The 23815-nt window shown below is 40.4% G+C and overlaps 1 protein-coding gene across 2 annotated transcripts in view; it reads right to left on the bottom strand.

The window, feature by feature from the left end:
* Positions 1 to 2378: 2378 nt before the first annotated feature.
* HSPA4L (heat shock protein family A (Hsp70) member 4 like) overlaps positions 2379 to 23815 on the bottom strand; it is a 45718-nt gene continuing 24281 nt past the window's right edge. For both annotated transcript variants that reach the window (XM_066632046.1, XM_066632047.1), the window contains exons 6-19: positions 20964 to 21097; positions 19390 to 19634; positions 19229 to 19305; positions 17811 to 17962; positions 16494 to 16600; positions 15064 to 15197; positions 12760 to 12959; positions 9323 to 9424; positions 8592 to 8729; positions 7541 to 7666; positions 5075 to 5182; positions 3847 to 3966; positions 3421 to 3582; positions 2379 to 2602 (exon numbers count right to left, since the gene is read on the bottom strand). In XM_066632046.1, the coding sequence (XP_066488143.1) occupies positions 2420 to 2602; positions 3421 to 3582; positions 3847 to 3966; positions 5075 to 5182; positions 7541 to 7666; positions 8592 to 8729; positions 9323 to 9424; positions 12760 to 12959; positions 15064 to 15197; positions 16494 to 16600; positions 17811 to 17962; positions 19229 to 19305; positions 19390 to 19634; positions 20964 to 21097 (1988 nt within the window). In that variant the 3' untranslated portion in view covers positions 2379 to 2419. The remainder of the gene's footprint in view (positions 2603 to 3420; positions 3583 to 3846; positions 3967 to 5074; positions 5183 to 7540; positions 7667 to 8591; positions 8730 to 9322; positions 9425 to 12759; positions 12960 to 15063; positions 15198 to 16493; positions 16601 to 17810; positions 17963 to 19228; positions 19306 to 19389; positions 19635 to 20963; positions 21098 to 23815) is intronic.

Raw genomic sequence — 23815 nt, 5'->3', positions numbered from 1 at the left:
AAGCACATAGGAAACTCACTGCTCTCTGCCAGTCACAGATTGACCCACTTGTTGGGAGCTCAGAAAGGAACACCTACTTGCTCACCTACAAATGCAAAGACTGAGGATTTCTTGGACAAAGTAACTAGCAAATAGTGACCATTTCCAGCTAGACTGCAGCCAGGGAATTTATTTTGCTTTGCCTGCTCTGTCCCAGTCAGCCAATTTGCAAACATAACTGGTTAGTGCTCCAGTGTGTGTGTGTGGGGGGGGGGGGGCATTGGAAGCAGAGTTTTTGGAAGAGCATCTTAAGCTTCTTCTGCAGGACATTACTGGTTACTGCACCCATTCAATGAAATGTATTCTTTGTGCATTCCAGGCATACTCAGGCATTTTCTGTTAGCCTACGTGTACTCTTACTACTTGCCTTTTTTGCCCCATTTCGTTTTAACTCCCTTTTTCTTTTGGTCTTATAGTTTCTAATGTAATTTCTAGTTTCTAATGTAAACTACTGCACTTACACTTTGACTGTTGCCTGCCTAGTCCATGTTCACAGGTAATTCAGTGGGCCAATCTTGTCTTTTTCCTTTGGAGATGCTACTGGGTGTTTTATTTTTGATAACTACTCCTGGGGTTCAGCACTGTCCCTGAGGGAAGATTTTCTCAGATAGCAACAGATACAAATTACCAAGGTTTTTCCTTCTATTCAGCTGCTGATCCAGTAAAGAGAAGGGGGAGCAGGAGGTTGGGTACATGCTAATCACTAGGTACTATTTCCCCTTGGACAGCCTGCCTTCTCCAGAGATTCACTCTCTCTCCCCTTTCCCTGCCAAGATGCATCAAGGATAACTTTGGGAAAAACAAAAACTTGACAGTCTTTTGCAGATTTGATCCCAGTAACTTTGTAAACAAAAATTTTGTCCACTACACACAGTAATATGTGAAGTTGGAGATAAAATATACAATGTTATGTACAGAATCCTTCTGCATGCATCCTAGTCTAGAAGTGTTGACTATATTCACCCTCACCCATCATGGCAATTGATTGAGCAATTTTAAATAAACTGTAATTAAACTTGCATAGCAGTAGGAGAAGGGGTGGACAGGTAGTTAAAATAATTACAGGGGTTTCAAAAAGACATTGTTCTGGTAACAAAGAAAAGCCACTTAAGCCGAAAATAGGATATCCTATTGGATGTACTGTTTCTTCATACTGTGTTCTTTGGTTAAGAGTCTGTATTTATCTGACTTTCAAGGCAGCTGAGCTAGCACCTCTTCAACTTGGTACAGTTCTGAGCCTAAAGATCTGCAATATCACATTTAAACTAATGCATTTGGAATACCAGTAGCTTGTACTTTGTTGGTTCAGATTTTTATGGCTGGTAAGTGCTGCCAGCAAAGGATGCTTGGGTCCACTGCTGACCTATTTTGCTATTCCTTTTCTGCTCCTTCTGCATGCACAGGATCCAAGACAGAAGATCATCTTCCCAGGTAGAATGGTCGAACTATTTCAGTAAGGAATACCAACATGGATAAGATCAATACCAATTTATGACAATGTTATATATGTATTTTCTGATTTTAATTGTGAGGATATATTTAAAAAACATGCATAGGCAGCATTTAGAATGAAGCCAAACCAGCAAGGTTAGAGGCAATAAAGAGAAATGAAAACCATGTCCCTCCCACACCCTCGGTTATGGCATTCAACATTCCACTAACATCTCATACTATTACAACTTTAACAGTGTCTCATGATCAACACAGAATATGATATGCAGGACTTGAGTGTACATGGAGACCATGAGCTTTATTTTGAGAAATGTTGCTCGTTTTGTGACAAAGAACGCTGCTGGTATGGGCTTCTTTCAAGCCTTAGCTATTTTGTCTACAAGTTCTTACAGTTTTCATGGTACATCAACAAGATGAACTAGTTTCCCAGCTAAGCTCTATTTTAATATTTAAATTAGAACAGTACAACAACTAGAAAAAGGTCAGTGCTTCAAGTGGCCATGCTTAAGCCACATGAAATCCAATATCTTCCAAAATAAAGATGCAGAGATCTATGCTTCAGCATCAGTAGTGCAATACAGTGGCCTTTCCTGAATCAAGGAGCAGAGGCTGACCCACAATAAAAAGCTTTAAATAAGGTAGATTGTTGTCATTTATATATCATCTGCCTATTTGATATAAAATATATCGGGAAAGCACAAACTGACTTTTACAATCTACATTCAACTAAAGCTCCATGTAAGCGGCATTAATGGAATGAACAGTGGGAATGCACTCAGTAGAAAAACACTTTCAAACCTACTGCAAAGAACAAAGGACAGAAAGTTGACTAAGGAACTGAACATCTGCAGCGTATATCAGACATAAAAGAAAGATGGACCCTCTGATTACTTGCACTGTTTTTAATGGACCCAAAGAAACATAGAACTTAGTCCAAATCCATTTCTTCAGATGATTTAGTCTGCTGGCAACTGTCTGCTTTTGTGTCAGCACCACTCTGTCCATTCATTGGTCCATTGTGCTCGCTACTCGATTTTCCCTGCCCTTCAGACAGTGGCTCCGCCTTGGGTTTCGGCTTGTAAATAATAGGGTTGCATAAGCCATCCAGTTCCTATGTTGTTAGGATTAAAAGAAAGTTAGTAAAACTCAGCGAGAAATAGGAATATACCAGCATATGAAACTGACTATGGGATACTGTGGAGACAGATGAGTAAGGTAGTTAGTTCATCAAAATCGCCCATGAGCTGGTCAATTCTGTGAACAGATTTATTCTCCGCTGCATATATGCAACGTTGGGCAGAAATGGTTGAAAAATTTCAGTAATGAAAATTGTCTCAAATCCAGTTTGCTAAAGTGACTCTGTTGCATTATGTAGCATTCCATGAAATGTGTCAAACTCTTTAAGGACACACAACAGCTACTTATCCAAAGGCAGAAACAATCCACTGTTTGGTAGAAATCTGTCCACAAACATGTCCATTTTCATCTGTCTCCATCATTGCAAAATACCAGCACACAGAATTGAAGAGATGTCTAGCCTTTCCATCCCAACAAAAGAAGATGAAGTTATACATATATTCTTACTAGCACCACTGTCAAGCAAATATATACATATGGTGGTCCAGAGTGCACATGGCTCACATTAATAGCTATGCCAGTTCAATCTCTGAGGATACTGTGGAAACTGAGGCTGCAATTCTATGCACACTTTCCTGTCAGTAAGCCCCACTGAACATAATGGGACCTACTTCTGAGTAGATAAGCATAGGATTGTACTCTAAATATAGAACTGTCCTGCTGAAGTCTTATTAACTTTGGTAGTTAATAGAATGCTGTCCTGAGCTACTACCTGCAATACCAATTCATCACACATCCATACACATTTCTATCATATCTCCATTAATTTACACAACTGCATTTTAGATGTACCTTAGATTTTGCTATGATTTCTGCCACTTTCACAACAGGATCCTGTGTCAAACTCAGCCTGTTCTGAGCATTCATTTTTGAGTTCAACCAATTCATGGCCTCATTGATGTATTTTTCTACTTTTTCCATGTCAGCAGGATCTATATGATCATATTTTTCATCCTAGGGAAGAACATTTCTTTTAATTCAGAACTCAACAACATAACCAATACATAGTCTAATTCAGACATCATGCCAATCACCATGAAAGGTTTACTATGGTTTAACATGAAAATAACACAAGTTAGATTTTGGACATGACTAACTCTCTTCCAAGAGGCTTTCCTGCCAAAGGATTTGTAGATTGCCTGCTAAGGTGTGCAATTAAAACAATCCTCTAAATTCTGATCTTAAGCTACGCAGAAATATAAAACAACTTGCTCCTACCTTGTTTTTGTAGCCTTCTACAGATTTCATAAGCAGCTGGAGTTTCTTTCCCAAATCATTTAAAGCTTTTGGCCTCTCTTCATGTTCCATGTATCTATCATGAACAGGACCACCAAGTTTCTACAAATATAAAACTCAAATTTTGATATACTGTTGCTTAATTCACTGAATTGGGAGAAACCCATTCCCTCAATCCCACTGAGGGCCGTGTGTGCACCTCAGAACACCCCCAGAAGTTGCCAGCATGAAAAGGAAGCATTTTCTGGTTACATCCAGGACATGTTCTGAGGCCCTCCAGCCACAGGCTTGGCATCCACAGATACTCAAACCCTAGGATGCTAAGTCCACGGATAAGGAGGACTCACAGTATTTGATATATGGGTTGTTTCCTTGGAGAGAGATGCTTTCAACTTTGTGTGCCAGTATTTATGGACAAATCTGATAATATAAACATCTTGCAGTTCTGTAGTTAAGATTTAATTCTGAAGAGTTCTGTTAGCTTTCATCCCAAATACAGTACATTAAGCATTGACATTTGAACATGTGAGAACTGGGCAGGGAGGGGGGAATTTGTAAACACTCCCTGTCTTGTCCTCTTGTGTCTTCTGCTGGGAGCCAAAAGCTGAAAGACATATTAGCAACAGACCAGATGAAAAACCCTCTGAGGCACTAACATACCAATCATCTTCTTTACTGAATACAAATATAATACAGCCTGGTCCTTGAGAACACTGATTACAGTAAGGCAGGCAGGATGTATTTTAAACAAACTTTTTGTTCTTCACGAGTATGTTTGGGAAACTAGTTTTATATTTGAGAAGGACAACCCCAGATAGACTAAATCTACAATACTTTTAGCCATTCCATTTAACTTGTTTTAATAAGTACAGTGGTGCCTCGCAAGACGAATGCCTCGCGCAATGAAAAACTCGCAAGACGAAAGCGTTTTGCAATTTTTTTGGTGACTCGCAAGACGAATTTTTCTATGGCCGTGCTTCGCAAGACGAATTTTTTTGCAAATCTTTTTTGTTTGTTTGCAGTTTGCAGTGATGCCTCGCAAGACGAAATTTTCGCAATACGAAACGACTCGCGGAACGAATTAATTCTGTCTTGCAAGGCACCACTGTAGTTGAATTTGATGTCTATGAACGGATTTCATTAACCGTCTTTCAGGCTATCAAAAGAAAAAATCAAGTCAAAGTTATTCTTCTATGAATGCAGGACTTACTTTCATTTCCTGAAGTTTCTCTACATATATATGTTTTGGTTGATCTTCGCCCTCTTCATATAGCCAGTTTTCTGTATCCTCCAACATTAAGGTTATCTTCCTTGAATCCTAGGGGGGAAAGGTTCAAAAATATCAGAACAGTACTTGAAACCTTGCTCATTTGGATTAGTAAAATCTTCAGAAGGGAGTTATGTAAGAATGCCCTAAACTACAGCTGCAACACTATACCCACTTACCTGAGAGTAAGTCCCACTGAACTCAATGGGAGTTAAATCTGAGTAGACATACTCAGGATTGTGCTGTACTACTACCTCATAGCATTGAACAAAGATAGATTAAAAAGAAGGTGTAACAAATACAGATATAGAGAGTAAGAAATCAAGTTCTGCACCAGTAGAAAAGCATGAATAGCAGTTGTAGGGACCCAAGAGTCAGAAACAGGTGCTTCTAGTACCCATAATAGAAAAATGAATTAGAAATGCTGATTTATCTCATGCGTTCTTCTCAAAATTTAGAAAATAGTTGATGGAGATGAAGCTTTGCATGAGCCACTAGAAATAACTGTGCCATGCTTTTGATTATGGCCACCTCTCTCATTTCCTTCCAGTGGGGTAGCTAGGTCATTTGATACCTATAGTCCATAAATTTTGTCATCCCCCCACATGACAAAATTAACAGCAGGTAAGGGTTCCCACCACGACAGGGAGTGAAATTGGGTGCTAGTCGGAATAGGGGCCCAGGTCTACCTGGCAGGTAGATCTGGGCTCCAAGTTTGGACAGAAGCCCAGGTATACCCACCCAGCAAACCTTGGCCACAGAGGCCAAAATTCAACCAGGAGCCCAGGTCTACCTGACTAGTTGACCTGGGCTCTGGAGTGAAAGTAGTGCTCATGGCCCTCCCCAAACACAAACGCTGGATCCACTCCGGTGTCATTCTCCCAGGGTGTCACCCTGCTAACACCTTATTGGTTCCATGCTGTTTCATAATAACATCTCATTGCCTATCTGAACAATCAGTCTCACTGGTCTGTTATAAGGAAATTGTACTTTTTGTTACATAAGACAGTTGTGTTTTTGTTTTCTGGTTTTTAGGCTTTAACTTTTGATAGAATGGAGATACTTCACTCCAGTTTCATTGCATTCTGCTGTAAATTACGCATCGAACAGTATATAACACGATGGTATTATTCCCAACAATCATAATTTTAGCAATTTTGGTCACTAGTATGTCACCCCCCCCCCCCGAAGGTGGCACCAGGTGCGGACCACCTCCTGCCCCTGCTAGCTATGCCACTGCTTCCTTCATAAAAAGATTAACAATTTATGCAACAAATCCTAATTGGACATCCTGGCTTACAGCCCAACCCTAACCAAACTTAACATGCTATGATGCAGCAGTTTCGAAATGGTTGGTGCTGTATCCAGTGTGGGCCCATCAGGCTGCTGAAGTTCTCCCTGAGATTTTGTCCCCTTGCCCCAGGGTAAGCTCCAGCAGCTGCTATGGGGTTAACGGATCCTGCATCTGCAAAATCACTGGTGCAGAATGTGCAACCCCACGTTGATGAATCAGCTTGGGGGTGGATAGGTTCCGGCAGAAGCGTCTACTGCAGTTGTTGCTACCTTCCCGGGCCCAGTTCATCCACCATGTACTACCTTCCCCTCGCTGTTTCATCCCATTTCCATTCTCCCCCTGCCCTGGAATGCCACTGCTCAGCAGGGAACGTACTGCCAACCATGCCCAGTGCCTTTGATCAGAGCGAAGGCACAGTGTTGACACCTGCCTCTGCTTGTCCACCACAAGGTGCTTCACACACTTTTGTGATGGCCATTACCAGGGCAGCGCACTGGAGACCAGTACTGTGTCCCTGGTGGATTGGACTGTTAGTCACAAGGTGTAGTTAGAACAAACTGACTTGCTGGGTTTGGGCAGACAACTTTGGCTTGTTTCAAGGCAAGATGTGGCAATTTCCTCACATTTTGCACAAAAGGGAGGAGGGACTACTCAAGACTTGTTAGAAATATTGAACTATGGCTTTAACATGGTTTAGTGTCACATCTGAACCCAGTCATTGCATTTATCCAAAGGTCAGCAATCTCCCTCTACAATGCATAATCAATCTATGGAATTTGTTACTACATGCTGTGGTGATGGACACTACCTCAGATGCCTTTAAAAGGGGCTTCAACAAATTCATGGGAGGGCATGTCAATGGCAATTAGTCATGATAGATATGAGCTGCCTCCAGGTTCAGCAGCAGCATGCCTCTGAATACTAGCTGCAGGAGAATAATGGTGGGTGAGGCATATGCTTTCAGTTCCTACTTGTGGGCTTCCCAAAGTAACCCAGCTGGACACTAAAACAGGATGCTGAACTAGACAAGTAATCCAGCAGGGCTGTTATGTTTATTTCAATACTGAATGTTAGGTGAACAAATATTTATATTATAAATGTACAAAGGGTCTTACATCTTCAGTGATGAATTTTTCATAGATGCCACACAGCTTGTCTCGAAGATCATACACATATTCTTCAACAGCATTTTTGGCATCATTTTTCTCTTTTTCTAATTTGTCTTGCATCATCATCTTCCCCTATAAGAACAAACATTCTTAAAATCAGTTTAAGTCTTGTGAGTGGAAGAATTTTTCAATATGATTTTGGAAGTCTTCCACAAACTTCTTCAGGTTGTGTAGTTTGTAAGCCTGAACCAACACTTTCATATGGCCCAAGTGCGGGCAGAACAATTTGTCATTATCTATATTTCACACAAAGTCAATATTCTAAATTCCATTTATTTACAAGCCAATTTGTGATTCAATTTGGAGGAATAGAGGAATGGGTTAATTAACCATGGATCGAGACAGCTATAATTACTCCGTGCAGACCAGGGGTGTCAGACATAGGGCCTGTGGGCCTCATTCAGCCTGTGGAAGCTCTTCATGATGTAGCTGTGGAGATCTGCACGGTCATGGATTGGAGGCCTCCAATCTTGATCCAAGGTCTCATAAGACTTCAGAAGCCAAGATCTTGAGGAATCATGCTTCTTTAAAAAAGAAAATAAAAAGATGACTTAAAAAAAATACTGCTGCCAAACAATCATTTAATAGTCCAGATTAAGGGGCTGAATTTACAAACCTTCAAGGACTAACTTCAGAAACATGCAATAGCAAGATAGGCAAAACACAGTATGTACTTCCAAAATGTTTCCATACTGGAAGTTGTTCCATCATGCATCACAGAGTATGCTTCTTTCAGGCATCATCAAGTTGCTGACATGTGGCTACTTTATAACTGATTAAGAGCTTTGTATTTTTTCCTCTGCCATTTGCAGCTAATGAGTTCCTTGGTGAGAACATATGCTTATGCCAGGTCACTTTCCGATTAATCACATCAATTCCTGCTTAATGACCTTACTTCCGGCCCTCACCAGGCATCATGAATGCTATTCAGACTGCTGCATGAAATGAGTATGACATCCCTGGTGTAGACTGAATCAGATCCATTTTATGTTCTTACCTCGTTTTCAATGTAGCAGTTAATAAGGTCACGTCCCACCTGCCTGTACAGGTTAGTCTGGATAGGTAGATCAATACTCTTGATCTTTGCTTTAGCTTTCCCAGATTGATTCATATCAAGTTTGTCTCCAGAAGCAGTCTGCAAAATGGGACAATGAAATATGTCAACACTTACCTCATGGCACATAAGTAAATTCTGCATCAATGCAGTTTTCCAGGTTTTGAACAGCTACCAGCATGTACTTAATTCTACAAGAGTATTAATTCCTCACTAGTTTTAAAATGAAAGATTCTGAAAAGGGTAAAATTGCTAGGGTTGGGAGCTTTTTCCATGACACTTGAAGTCAAGCAATGAAATTAGTACAAGCACTGCTCAAAAGGAAAATCTGCTCAGAAGTGCTTCAGATCACTAGCCAAAGAAGAGCCAGCACATCAGTTTCTAGAAGGGTTGTGACCAGAAATCTTAATTCCCTGTGTCACAGGATCAACATGAAGCCTATTTGCGCTTTTACTGAGTGAACATTAGAAGGCAGAGACTTCAAATCTCAAGGATATAATAATAATAATAACTATTTATATATTGCTTTTAAACATACTTAAAGAAAGTTACTTAAAGAAAGTTACGGCACAGCAACCAGCAGGAAAAAATTCTTGTTAGAGTATATGCCTTAGCAATATGAAACATTTTTCCACCTCTTAAGATTTAAATGTTTTTTATTATTCCTTACTTACCTTTCCTTCAGCTCCTATATGATCAGTTTCTTCATCAGCATGATTCTGCTGCTCAGCTTGGTTTTTGTGATTGCCATCATCGTGATCAACCTCCATTTTAGACTATAAAAAGAAAAGTGTTCAACACCACACTAAACTCTACAATAAAGTTTCTTAGACAACTATACAGCAGTTTTTAGACATAATCACTGGAAAAATACAAGAACTGCAACTAAATAGCACACCTGAACTTGGGAAGCACATCAACATTTTTGCACTTTTAGAGCACTCAACTACTATGACAAGAGAATGTCTTGAATAAGATTTTCTCAGGTCACAATTCCTTCAATAAGGTTGAGACAGGGAAAGTATGTTCTATTTCAGCAATTTCCAAACATTATTGCATGTTCACAATTTTGGGGGAAAAATGTGCAAAAAGGCAAGGAAGAACCAAGTCAACCAGGAAAGCCATGTGGAAGTAAATGAAGGCAAGATTATTCAAAACCTTGGTTGCATTGTTTTTTTGCAATATCTTAGAATTAAATAAAATTGATGACTGATTAAACACAACCTGACCAGTATAAACAAGTGATGCTATGGCAACATTGGGGACTTACGTATAATGCAATTCAGCACAATGCAGTGCTACTAGGAAAGGCTTCCTCTAACAAATGGAAAGGAGGAGCCAGGAACAAAGTAATGAATTAAGCTGAAATTATAGTGGCAAGCAGAAATGTAGCAGAACAGGAAAATGAAAAGATCCCACAGCATAACTGGAAGTTCACAGCATAGCTCACAAGCTGGCAACCTCTGTTGCAGGGGAGCAATGAAAGGAGAGAGGGTGTGCCCCTCTCTGTCCTCCATGTGGGTTTCCAAAAGGTGACTGGTGGGCCACTGTAGAAACAGGCTGCTGGACTAGATGGGCCTTTCACCTGATACAGCAGGACTTCGAACGTTCTAACTGAATAGTACAAGGATTTAGAAGGGCTGGCTTGGTCAATACTTATCTTGTCTAACTGGCTCCAAGTGTTTAGTGGTCTCCATTCCTGGCATGTGTATGTTCTGGCCCCTCCCCGCTTCTCCCCTATAAATCTTCCTAATCATGCGAGAGATTTGTTGACCCAAACTGCTCCCCTACACTGTCTGCTAACCCACTTAAACAGTAAGTTTAGCAATCCATGAAAGAAAGCAGTTTGCACAAACTGTCCCATATAATTAGGAAGACTTAAGAAGGAAGCAGGGAAAGTGAAGGAAGAGACATGATAAGAACAGGTGATTAAACTCGGGGGGGGGGGGCAGTTGGACAGGTAATGTATCTTGCCAACAGTAAGAATTTATCAAGTGTACAGGGACACTACAGCATTAGGGGTGGTCGGGGATCACACAATATCAAATCTCCAGATGTTAATTTTTAGATTTCTTATCTCATTTATAGAATATTAAAATTCACAAAGACTAAGTATTAATGCCTACTGCAAAGTTCTTAAGGCCTTTTCCCCCAGACCAGGTTATTTTCATTAATCTCCTACTGCTTATACAGAAATACAGACAAGAGTGAGGAAAGTTTATTTGCTATATTAAAAGCCTACTGAATGCTACATGTTTAAACAAACCTCATCCTCAGAGTCAATGGTATCATCCTCAATTATGAAAGGTAACTGCTGATAAGCATAGCAGTGAAAACAGAAAATGATTAGTACATGCTCCACACGAAGCAAAGTATATGCATTTGGTTACTTTTACTCTATATAGAGACTTATTCTTTATCTAGTACCGCATTTTAAGTTATTTTATATTTCAAATAGGCAAAGCATGCTGAAGTGCTCAACTTCACTAAGAACTTGTTTTTTAAAAAAGAAATTTCTAAAAATGTATGCAATATCTTAAATTTTCAAATGCACTGAAGACATTTAAAACATATTTGGGGAAACAAATTTAATCAAAACACATTCTGTATCATGTGCAGAGATGTGCAGGCTTTTTCTTTCTTAGGTTATTTCTTTTTCAAGGGAGATACTAAAAGCAGCTTCTGGCCAGTAAAAGTTACAAGTCAAAGAGCCCAATTCTACAGTGCTGATGTAGCCATACCAATGGGGCCTGCACTGCATCCTGCAGTTGAGGGGGCAGTCACAGACATCGCCTCAAGATAAGGGAACATTTGTTCCCTTACCTGGAGGCTGAATCAGTGCTAGAAAGTTGGATAGGATTGGACCCAAAGTTTTACAAACAGGTACCAAGATTTCAAAAAAGGAGGGAAAGGCCAGAAATTGAATTATGAGTGAACACATTCAGAAAAAAGCAGCAAGATTCTAATCAGTGGCATCACTGGGAGGGGTGCACACAGGGGCAGTCATGTCTTCAAATCGCAGTTTTTAGAAATACAATCATGTCATATACTGTTGGATGTGGAATTTGCAGCAGAATGCAATGAAAAACCAGAGTGAAGTAAGTCTTTTCTAACAAAAGTTATGGACAAAAATCTGGAAAACAAAAATGCAAATGCACCTTGGCTCTGGTCAGGCCAGGCAAAGGGGAGTGTGAGGCCACCAGATTGGTCTGGATCTGATGGAACTAGAGCGCAACAAATGCTCCAAAAGGCAGCCCCCCGCCCCCCGCAACAAAAAGAATAAGAGGCTTCAGCTGGTAAGGTGATTTTTTTCCTTTTTTAGACTTGCAAAGCCAGGTGAATTCTGACAATAATATGGTTGAAACGTAAGAACTTAAATTGAACTGGGCACTGGGTAGGGCTGAAAATCTTACTGATTTTTTTTAGGGGGGGGGTATTGCAGGCAGGTTATAGAGAAAATTCATTTGGTGGAACAGGGCTGGCTTCCCCTTATTTATTTGTTTTACTTTAATTTATAATTATCACTTCCTGCCAGGACATCACTTCCAGTGGGTCCTGGACAGACTGTCATTCTAAAACGTGCATCCTGATGCTAAAAGTTTTGAGAACCACTGCAATAAGGTGTTAGTAAGTTGACAACCTCATAGGGGGTGACACCACTAGTGACCAAAGTCAAAGTTTGTAGGAATAATACCATCGTTTTTATATTTACACACACACACACAGTGCACAATGCAATGAAACAAACCACATTGAAATATCTGTTCTATCAAATGGCACAGCCAAAAAACCAGTGGGGGCAGAGCGATGGTACACCACCATACCCACACCAACTGCATGGGAGGAGGTCCATCATGGGGGTGATGCGCTGGCCTTCTACACCGGTTGACACAAACCCTAGTGATGCCACTGATTATAAGATCAGAAATGTGAAATATAAATCAAGTTAAATAGAAGTTCAATGACTCAACCAAGGAGAACTGTCTGATCACAAACATTACAGCACTTTAAATAAGTTCTTACTTGTAATAAGATAATTCAATAAGACATTTCCAAACTCAAGTTTCCACAAGCAGCAGTAAAAACTGAATTTTACATGTAATTTACATACCAGTTCATCTTTGCTCTGATTCTTACAAGACAATTCTGCTTCCATAGATACATCACTGGGATCACCATCTACATATTGTTTTTCTATTATAGATGCATTAGCCACACTGAAGATTCCATGGACATTAAGACGTACTTTAACCTTCACTTTGGAATTGTCACCATCGTGTTGGGGTCCAACATTCTGAATAATGAAATGCCCTGAACAACAAAACCAGCAGGAACTGTTGACTAGCACACCAATTTATTAAAAAATTTATACCCCACCATTCTCCTTCTGGACTCATGCCCACTCAAAATCAAACACAATTAAAACAGTACAATTGTCAAAATTCAAAATTAGGAAGAACAAAACATCAGCAAAACAATCACTTTGAACACAATGAAAAAGCTAAACAGAACAATTGGACTGGCGATTGGGGCTATTTGCAGCAGTGGGGAGACCCGTAGAGGGGGCTAAGAGCCCCTCACACCCTACAGAGACCAGTGCGGGCTCCCTTCCCTCTCCCTGTTTAAAAGCCCCTTGCTCCTGGCAGCACACAATTGTTGCAGCGCTGTCACTGCCCCCCTGCCCTGCCCCCACAATGGCTTACCTGGTTCCCAACTCCCCTGTAGGAATTTGGGAACCATTGATTTATCATAACTAGCACCATGAATCCTGTCCAGAAATTAAACTGGCAATCAATGCAGCTTGGAGCAGCAACATCATAAGTATGATCATAAAAGAGAGCCCTCAAACTCTGCAATTGCATTCTACAGACTGAAATACCCAGAAAGGCAAAGGCAATTCACATAGAGCATGCTGCAATAATTACTTGCACCAAGCGCACAATGAATCAATGAAATTATGAATTATGTTACTTAGCAACTGGTTATTCTTCAACCTGGTTTCTAAATAACTGACAGCTCCATCATATGCATGTCTTCTAAGAAGTAAGTCCCATTATAGTAAATGGGGCTTACTCCCAAGCGTGCATAGATAAGATTGCAGCCTCACTATCAGAACTGGCAACTTCTGGATTAAATCTAACTCTGATGGGTGTTACTCTACTACTATCACCGTGTTCCTAGCTTGTGTGTGAATATGCTGACTCAGTTCTTTAAGTGTATTACTAAAGTTACACTTGGCTTTCTATTACTATGCCCCATGGCAAATACAGCTATCGTATACTGCTTATAACAACGGAGTTCTTAACCTTCTGCAAGTGCTGTATGAGAGGAAAAATGATGTAAAACAAACTGAAGATACCACAGGAACAGAGAAGATTTATGTACAAGATCAAATCTGGAATTCCAATGTCAGGAAGGTAGCAAGTTTCACTTAACATCTAAGTCCTCTTCAGTGCTTAAAAAACTGGGGTTATAGTATCCAGCTGGAGGAGAAACAGGAGTGAGTTGGCTAGCCCCAATCTGCACTTAAGTGCATCTTAGTCCCCTTTACTTTGGCACTTTTCAGAGGAGCACAGTACTGAATCTAGGGAGACACTGCCCACACAAAGCTTAGAAATCTGGCATTCCAGGACACTGACAGGTTCTAAAGGACATGGATGAAGTTTGCCTGGTTTCTGCACTGCTTTCCTAAAATGAGCCCTAAACTTGGAGATGCCTGAGGGATCACTGAGCATGTCGGGGGGGGGGGGAGGGGAGTAAACAAAAATGGAGAATGATACAGATCTAGCCAGTGTGGTCCTAGAACGTAAGAGCCCCACTGGATCAGGCCAACGGCCCATCTAGTCCAGCTTCCTGTATCTCACAGTGGCTCACCAAATGCTTCAGAGAGTACACAACAGACACAACCTGCAAACTGGTGCCCTCCCCTGCATCTGGCAATCAGAGGCAGCCTGCCTCTAAAACCAAGAGCTTGCACATATCTACTAAGACTTGTAATCCGTAATGAACTTTTCCTCCAAAAATTTGTCAAATCCCCTCTTAAAGGAATCTAAGCAAGATGCCATTACTACTTCCTGTGGCAAGGAGTTCCACAGACTAATTACATGCTGGGTAAAGAAATATTTTCTTCTGTCTGTCCTAACTCTTCCAACACTCAATTTTAGTGGATGTTGCCTGGTTCTGGTGTTACGTGAGAAGGAAAAAGGGGTCTCTCTATCCACTCTGTCCATCCTCTGCATAATTTTGTATGTCTCAATCATGTCCCCCCCCAGGCGCCTCTTTTTCTAGACTGAAAAGCCCCAAACGTTGTAGTCCTGTTCCAATGAGACACTGTAGTCAGTTTTAGAGCACCTGAGTCTACTAAATAATGCATTCATAGTATGAATGTTGTGTTCAAAAGTGAAGAAAATGTTACCTATTCTTGTATCAGGATAAGGAATGTCATGTGGATGGGTATAAAATGCTTCCAACTCGAAAGGTTCCTTTTTGTGGAAAGTAATAACTTTGGAGAATGGAGCAGCATGGTTTCTGTTGAAAACTTCACATTCACTACAGAAAAAGGATCAACAATTAATATCACAAGGAACTTACATTTAATGCCCACATTATTAGTAACCATACTATAAATAGTACAAAATATAAACATTGCCTAAATAAATCCTTTGAATTTCAACCTGAGGCATGAGGCTTCAGTATTTCTGGTTGAATCTTGGCTTTGGCCATCTAATGTTTGAGCTATAAATGCAGCTACCTAGCAGAGATGAGACGCAAAAGACAAACTGGTTACCAAAAGACCAATCCAAAAAACTATTCTTGAAGTGAGAAAGTCATGATGGCAGGGTGTCTATCCAATTTTTGTTCAGTGACATAGTTGTGCTAAGATTGCTCACAAGCCCTCCTGGATAGACAGCTGCCCCGCAGAAGAAGGATAGGGACATGACACTAGCATTTCACACATTTTGGCCAGCTGTTTTCACTACCAAATCTTAAGAGGAAAAGAATTGGATCTTGATTGTGGGGCACAAAGACAGGCACCAACTCCTACTATCTTCCTCCTAAGCTTCAAACTCAGAAGAAGGCAAGGATCAGCAGAGCTGGCCTCCACCATACCTTAACACTACTTCTGGCCCACCCAATGTTATACAGGGCTTCCCAGATTTGAATCCAAATCCAGTTTAAGTGAATCCAAAAAACCACATGGAATGACTGGGACTTTACCCAGGGCAAGGGGAAATATATCCTCTTACCCCACGGAGACCTCCACCCACCTCCTAACCTGAGCTGGATACAATGCAGGCTGTGTCAGCACAGATTAGGATTGGGCTGCAAGTCTCTCTGATGTGGTGGCTGCATAGAACTCTCATCCTCATACTGAGCCCAAAGTTCAGGTATAGGAGGATAGGGGACAGTTCTTCTCCATGTCATGTTGGGCTCTGGAGGCACTCACTAGAGAAAATACATAGAGCATGGGCAGCAAATTTGTGGGCCCCTGCTCTTGTCCTAATTTCCTTTCCTGTAAAAGTTGGAAGGCAGGAAGTTTCTAGTTATTTGGACATCAAAAGTGACATTTTTGAAGGGGTGGCACATATTCATCTCACCATGTCAAGGCACTTTCACATGGCCATGTCAATCCAACCAAGCAACCATAGAAAGCCTCTGGTCAAGGCTACAGCTATCTTTGTTATTATGCCATTCAGCCCTAAGTTTATAAATCAAATGATTTACATATTTTAAGAGTTACTGTAGTATAGAGGACAAATCAAACACACTCATTTCCTCATATTTAGATACTCTAACTACCCTTCATTTTGATTCGCTTATACCCTTTTACTTCAAAGTTCTTACCCAGTTCCTTCCTCATAGGATGACTGCCACCTCAGAGTAATTGAGTAAGGAACAACATCTGTGATGGAAAATTCACGTACTTTAAACGCTGGAGAAAGAATTGCACACTAGAAAAAAGACCAAATATCAGCAAGTAATATGATTAATACACATTTGCCTGATGTCTAGGGGCTCTCATGAAGCACTAACTCAACTTTATTTTAATTTCAGATATGTTTTTTATGCTGATAAATGCTCATTTGTTAACAGCTTGCTATAGTAACCATTAACATCCAAAATGACACAACACATGCAAAATACAGAAATAACTTGACTTTCATTGTTTGCTGTTTCAGCCATTTTCAATTACAGGTATCTCCCGCTTTCTGATGGTTCATTTTTCGATGAACCGCTTTATCAACACATTTCAATTATACAAAGAAGTCATCCATTCAATGCATGCTCCACTCTTTCAACCTCTCTCTGCTGTTCTAAAGGCTAAAACTGTCCCCTCCACGTTGATTTGTATATGACATGATGATTCAAACTGTTCTGGGATGTGTGTGAGTGAGAAAGAAAGTGCCAACTTTAGCTCAGGGTCTATTCTCATTCCTGAAGGTGTTAGAGTCCATCTGCAGAAATCTTTGTGTGACAGCAGGAATATGCAAGATAAAAAAGGCATTTGCAATTTGCTAGCTAAAAAAGCACTGGAAGCAACATTTGTAAACTAAAAAAAGACTGGGTTCCGCTTTTCCACAGGTTCTGCTTCTCACCATGGCTCTGGTCCCTAACCTGTCAAGTGAGTAGAGGATGCCTGTATAATCACATTTCAATTTTTTGTCCATGTGATTCCTTCTTTTGACTGACTTCATCCAAATTTCCACGATGCTTATCGACATTCAAGTGTTTTATTTCTGTCCCACATAATTTATGTAGTTATTTACATTTTTGCTGGCAAAAATTTACAAGCTACATAAGGCTATGCTTTGATATTCATCCATGCTCTGGTCCCTAACCAAACAATAGTGCAACAGCATTGCTGTACAGAATTTTGAACAGAAAACCCCTCTCCCTAATCTAAAGGCATGCGAGAAATAAGACATTGCCTGGAAAAAAGAATCCAGATGTGACAAGTTCTGATTCTGAAACTAGGAAGAATAGTGTTAAAACAATTAAAATGAGGCACTATCAGCGCCATGCAAAAGCTCAATGAATTCTTATTAGAAAGAGCGTGGTTCAAAGAATCCCACTGTAGTTACAGCATGCCACTTCTGGTCAAAGTACTATTTCCTAAAAACATTGTATTACTGAGTAACACAATACTTCACATAAATTTACCTGTAATGCACAACCTCTCGCAACAGCTTCATCAGCATTTAGTGTAGTACTTATATCTTTACAGAAGAATTTACATATCTGCTCTTTCACTGCTGGGATTCGAGTTGCTCCACCTACTATTTCTATACTGTATATGTCTTCACGCTGCAGTTCTAGGAAAGACAGACATCTTGTTACTACAGTTGAAATAACTGCTATTCCTTCTTCTTTGATACAGTAATATGCTCATTTGGGAGTAAAATGTTCAAGAAGAAAGTTCTGCATGATTCATTTGAAGTTAAAACTGGCACTCTTCACTCTGATTTTTTACACATTTACTGAATCTGCAATTTGGGTTAGCCCTGAGCCAAGGCTGAAAAACGACGCAAAGCTATGATTTTTCAGAATGAAACTATACAGAACACAGTATAGGGAGGCCCAATATTTAGCAGTTGGCAAGATCAGGTATCTGCTGGAACCCACCCAGATATAGTGGTGTTGAGACAAGACATTGATTTTTAGCCTACAGCGGTCTCAATGTTCCAATTAATCATGACACTGCTTCTGATTGTCAAAATGTGGCTTCAGAAGGAGAAAGAGTCCCGAGTGTGTCAGACTTAAAGGAAGCCAATTCCTCCTACAGGCAAAGAACTGCATAATTCTATGTCAACAGGCATAGAATTTACAAATCTGCTACCAGAGGCACTAACAAGAGCAAAATATTTCTACTAAGCACCTGGATTTTTGTGTGAATAAGATTATCCCCCCCCCCCAGTTTACCAGGTGACTAAAAAAAGCAATTAGCCTCCTTGGAATTATGCTCCACTAGTTTCAGCTTCTGCCACGAGTTTGAGATGTGCTCTGCTCCCAGGATGTGGCAAGCTGTGATGTGCTCTATCCCATCAACGTTTATCAAACACCCTAGCAAAGGCATAAAGTTCAAAGCCACTGCCAGGGCACAAAGTTCTGCAGATCACCTCCTAATGACCAAATTATACCCACCTCAGTTAAGGGGATGAAGCTAGCTAGTCTCCACTGCATATGACTACACAGAAATCACAAAAGGAGGACAAAAGATTGCTTATTAGTACAGTAACTACAGTTCTTTGAGTGATCTTCTCTACAGATACGCTACGCTCTGTAGGTCTGGATGCAAGTTTTAAGAGTAGCTCACCAGTCAGAACTCTCTTTACATACAGATTCTGAACTACGCAGGAGTGGGCATTCCTCCCAAAGGAGTGGGCATTCTACCTGCACTTGAGGCATGTAACCATGTAGTGTTCCCTTGCTTGAATGAAAGGGTAGAACGCATGACAAAGCTCTGAAAGCTTACAAGGTCAGATCGGCACATGAGCAGAACTCCACTACAGGTGACTGCACAGAGATCACGAATAACTAAAGTATGATTGCCAAAACAGACTGAAGCAGCTTTTACTTACTAGCTTGCTCCATCGCCGTTCTCAAAGGGGGCTGTATTCTGGCCAGAAGAGATGCACACATCTGTTCAAACTGAGCCCTATTTAAGGGAGAAAGCAATTAAATGTCACAGGCAGAAAAGACTACCAGCATTTTACTTAAGCTTTATAACTGAATGCAATACCTGTTCATTTTACTAGAGACATCAATGTCATTCATGAAGCACTCTATGTTCATGGGAAGATCAGAGGCATTGGCACTCATAAGCTTCTTCAGTTTTTCACATTCCTGAAACAAGCGCAGCAGTGCCCGAGCATTGTCCTTCACATTCAGTTTATACTTAGTCCTGAACTCCTCACAGAAGTAATCCACCAAAGCCTCATCAAAATTTCTACCACCCAAAAATGGGTCAAACGTAGCAGCCAGTACCTGTGAAATTAAAAGATGCAGTGCAACACTGGTGAAGAAAGCAGCTTATGAAACTCTTGTGCACGAAGCAAATTACAGTGCACGTAGCTTAATAAAATGCTTATTACAGATATCTAAAAAAGACAGCTAAAGAATGATAATCAATTGCCATAGTTGGCAAAGATTATAATCATTTTCTTACAACTTCTAACTGTACGCAATTTGTACCAATGATTTGTACCAGGGGGAAGTGTACAAGTGTCCGCCTCTGATCATGGGACCCATATCTATGGTCACTTATCTGCCACTCTCTAATTCGACTCCCCCAACCATGGTTGCACTCACCTCTCTAAGATATCATTTATGAATATAGTATATAGGACCTTTCACAAAAATATGCAGTCTCTTAAAAACAAACCTGAAAGTTAAAGTTCTCTGCTCCTCTAAGAAGCCTCAGAATTCTGTATTCTGTTGCTTGGGGAGGGGAATGGCACACAGAATTACATAAGCATCTTATTAATGTCTTCAAAAATAGTGGCTTGGCTCAGAGTCATTCCCCTGTCAATCAAGGTCCAGCACAAGCCACAGCTCCTCCTCACAATCACCAATCTTCAAGTTTTACCCCCAATTTATCCAAGGGTCATGGAACATTCCATAATTTTTGGCTGTAAACCTGCCCTCGCCTTATCTGTGAGATCTACTTATAAGCAAGTATCTACAGCAGGTGTGCATAAGTTACTAAATAAAACCAGCCTGGTCATTAAGACCATCAAATCTACTCACCCTAAAAAAAATTGTGGTTGCCGATTTTGGGGGGGGGGCGGGGGGGAGAGACAGGGACACACACCTACATTTATTGCTATAGAAATGGTTTTCTGTTTAAAGAAATTCTCACCACACCTATACGGGCAGAAGCAGTTTCATCAGTACTTCCATGTACTGTCACAAGGTCATTTCTTGGTACATTCTATAGAAAAAAAATTTGGCAACTGGTGGAAGCAAGTCACTGAGAGCACGAGAAGCACCACTGTAGCTGCTGCTGCCTGTAGTGGTGTGCCAAAAGAAATTTTTTAAAATAGGAAAAATGTACCACAGTAACCACTTACCCACACATAATTAAAGGTTGAGGTCACCAATTGCGACCAGGTAAGTGGTAAAAACCAAGACAGTACAAAACAGTTTGTTTATATCCATTTTAGAAAGGAAAGTCTGAAAAAAGGGATAGTCTCAATAGGTACTGCTGCAAATCAAAGATTTCCTTTTTAATTTCCCATAGTGCGTGAATTCTTGTTAATGTGACAATTTCCTACTATGTAATTCAAATGAATAACAAGTAATTCAACAACTTACCTTCAATTTTCCTTTGTTAAAAGCACAAATGGAAATTTGGTATGCAGAGTGTCCCATATCTACAAAGACCACATTCCTTGGTCTTTCTTCCAAGGTTGGTAGATCCTGTTTATAAATTCCATAGGCCAGTGCAACTGCAAGAATGTGAAAACTCAGTTACATGAAATACACAGATAACGTCAAAAATTGGTTTATTCTAAAAATAAAAAACCCAATTATAGCACCACATATCTTCGCCTTTAAGAAGTCTCATTTACTTGCATTAGAATACACACTGACTTTGAAAAGTCTTACTTAACGTACCATGTTAATTTCCAATGCGTCCAAAACAATCCATTTGCTTTTGGGAGACATCATTTGTTGTTCTACAATTGCCTTTAACACACAAAGAGGACTGACGAACTATTCATGTCATTATTTACGTTACTGCAACTAATAGCCCAATCCTAAGCTACGATGGCACAGTGGGGCTGGCATGGCCTCTGCTGTATCCAGTGCAGCTCAGGAGCAGGCTGGAGGTCTCCGTGAGGTAAAGGGTACTTTTCCCCTCATGCAGAGTAATACCCCAGCCTGCCCAACAGGGCTATGCAGCTGGTGCAAGTTTGAGCAGCTGCATGAAGGGTGTAGGATAGGATAAGGTGGAAGCCTGCTATGCCAATTCCACCCTCTCGCCTGTCTGATCTGCCCCTCCCGCTCAGAAATGCCCCCCCCACCTCCAATCCATTCTCCTGCCATGACTCTTACCTCCACCGGTCACTGATTCTCATGAGGCAATGTTGGTGGGGCAGCACAGGCCCCTGCACCAGTGCTAATTACTCTCCAGGTGCCACAAATGTGCTTTACGGCACATTTGCTACACCTTCTGCCAGTGAAGACTGCCGCGCTGGCTTAAGAACTAGTTTGGATTGCACACTGTTTTGATAGGCACTTTCTTATTTCAAAGTCAATGCAACTTTTGCCATTGACTTCTACGGGTGGCAGAAGCACCCAATGTCTAACATTTGAAAGCCTATAAGAATCGAGCCACAATTCAAGACTGATTTCACACACAACAGCAACATTGTTGAGTTGCTTCACTGGTACAGTCTATCTTAATGATACTTTTACGTGCATTGTATCCCAAATGTACTTGGAAAGTTTTACAGGCCAAGATCCACCCAAGAAGTATATGAAAATATAAATGACATTTATCAAAGCTAACAGGTTACTGCCATGTCAAACATATACAGATACACTCAGGAATAACATATGCTCAGACTGCCTTGATTAGAAGTTGGAGCAGTTTAGCGAGACATCTCAAAGTGTTTAAGAACGTCTAAATGATATCCAAAATATTTTCAATGTCTTTAAGCTGCATTATCACATGACCTTTCTGCAGCTTTCCACCTTAGAAATGCACCGCAAGAGATCTGCGATTTTGCTTTTTTTATGTATTTGTATAATTTAACCAGGTCAAATACAATCATGTCAAAGTTTTTAGACGTTATGTCTCAATCCACCAGGATTGTTTGGAAGACTGATAAAATAACAAACCTTAAATGAAAAGAGTTCAATTATACAAAACATTCTAAAAGGCTAGTTATGTTTTATTTCTGTTGGAAATAGTTTCTGTGCATAATGAAGCAGTAGGTGCTTTCAAAGATTAAGACAACTGCTAGAACTACTCCTGCTGCATTCTTTCATTAAAAGATTGTGGGGTGGTAGACCCAGATTTTTACTCTAGAGCAGTGGTTCTTAAACTTTTAGCACCAGGACCCATTTTTTAGAATGAGAATCTGTCAGGACCCACAGGAAGTGATGTTATGACTGGAAGTCACATCGTTAAGCAGAAAATTTTTTTGCTATCCTAGGCCTCAATCGTACCCATACTTACCCCGGAGTAAGTTCCATTTACTATCATTGTTAAAAGCATAGACTGAGTAGCCTGTTCAAAGTGCAGATCTGTAACATATCCCCAAATGCAGTCACATAACATGGTAGTATTAAGTTTAATAGTTTAAAAAAAAATACTGAATGGGGACCCACCTGAAATTGGCTCACAATCCACCTAGTGGGTCCCAACCCACAGTTTGACAAACACTGCTCTAAAGTAAGGAGTCCTCCTTAAAGATAAAAACTATGGATACAACCCCACTGTAGTCAAGCCTTTACATTTAACTAGAAATAATTTTCAAAGAAATTAAAATGTATATTTTAAGATAGGTTAGCATACATTGATTTTACTTGTCATACTATATAAGAATTAAGAGTCTTTCAATGAAACTGATTGGCAGGAGATTTAGGACAAACAAAAGGTGGTACTTCTTCAAGCACATGATTAGCCTGTGGACTTCATTGCCACATGATGTGGTGATGGCCACTATTTTGGGTGGCTTTCAAATGGGACTAAACAAAGTCATGGAGGATAGATCTACCAATGACTAATAGTAATGATAACTATGTGCTATCTCTGATTCAGCAGCATGCCTTTGAATACCAGCTGAGGGACGCAATGGTGGAAGATAAATATGCTTTTGTTCTCTGGCTTGTGGGCTTTCCAGAACCAGCTGGTGGGCCAGTGTGGGAAACAGGTTGTTGGAATAAATGGGCATTTGGTCTGATCCAGCATCAGTTATGTATGTGATTATGTGTTAACAGGATGGTATGTGGTGCTGCAGTGAACACTCACATTTCAAGCATACAATTTTGTTTTCTTTTAGTTGAAAGCATTTCAGAGCAATAATTTGTATCGAGGCTACCATCCAAAGTGCTATCTCAGGCTTGCTTGCCCATGCCCAGTGGAATTCATTTTTCTTCTGGACAGCTAAGCCACATGCCATTGCAACAGGCAGAAATGCTATACAGGGAAAAAT

Source organism: Tiliqua scincoides, chromosome 6 (assembly GCF_035046505.1).
Source record: "Tiliqua scincoides isolate rTilSci1 chromosome 6, rTilSci1.hap2, whole genome shotgun sequence".
In the NCBI taxonomy this organism is placed as follows: Eukaryota; Metazoa; Chordata; class Lepidosauria; order Squamata; family Scincidae; genus Tiliqua; species Tiliqua scincoides.
Note: the sequence above shows the minus strand (reverse complement) of the source record. Positions and strands in the feature narration are given on the sequence as shown.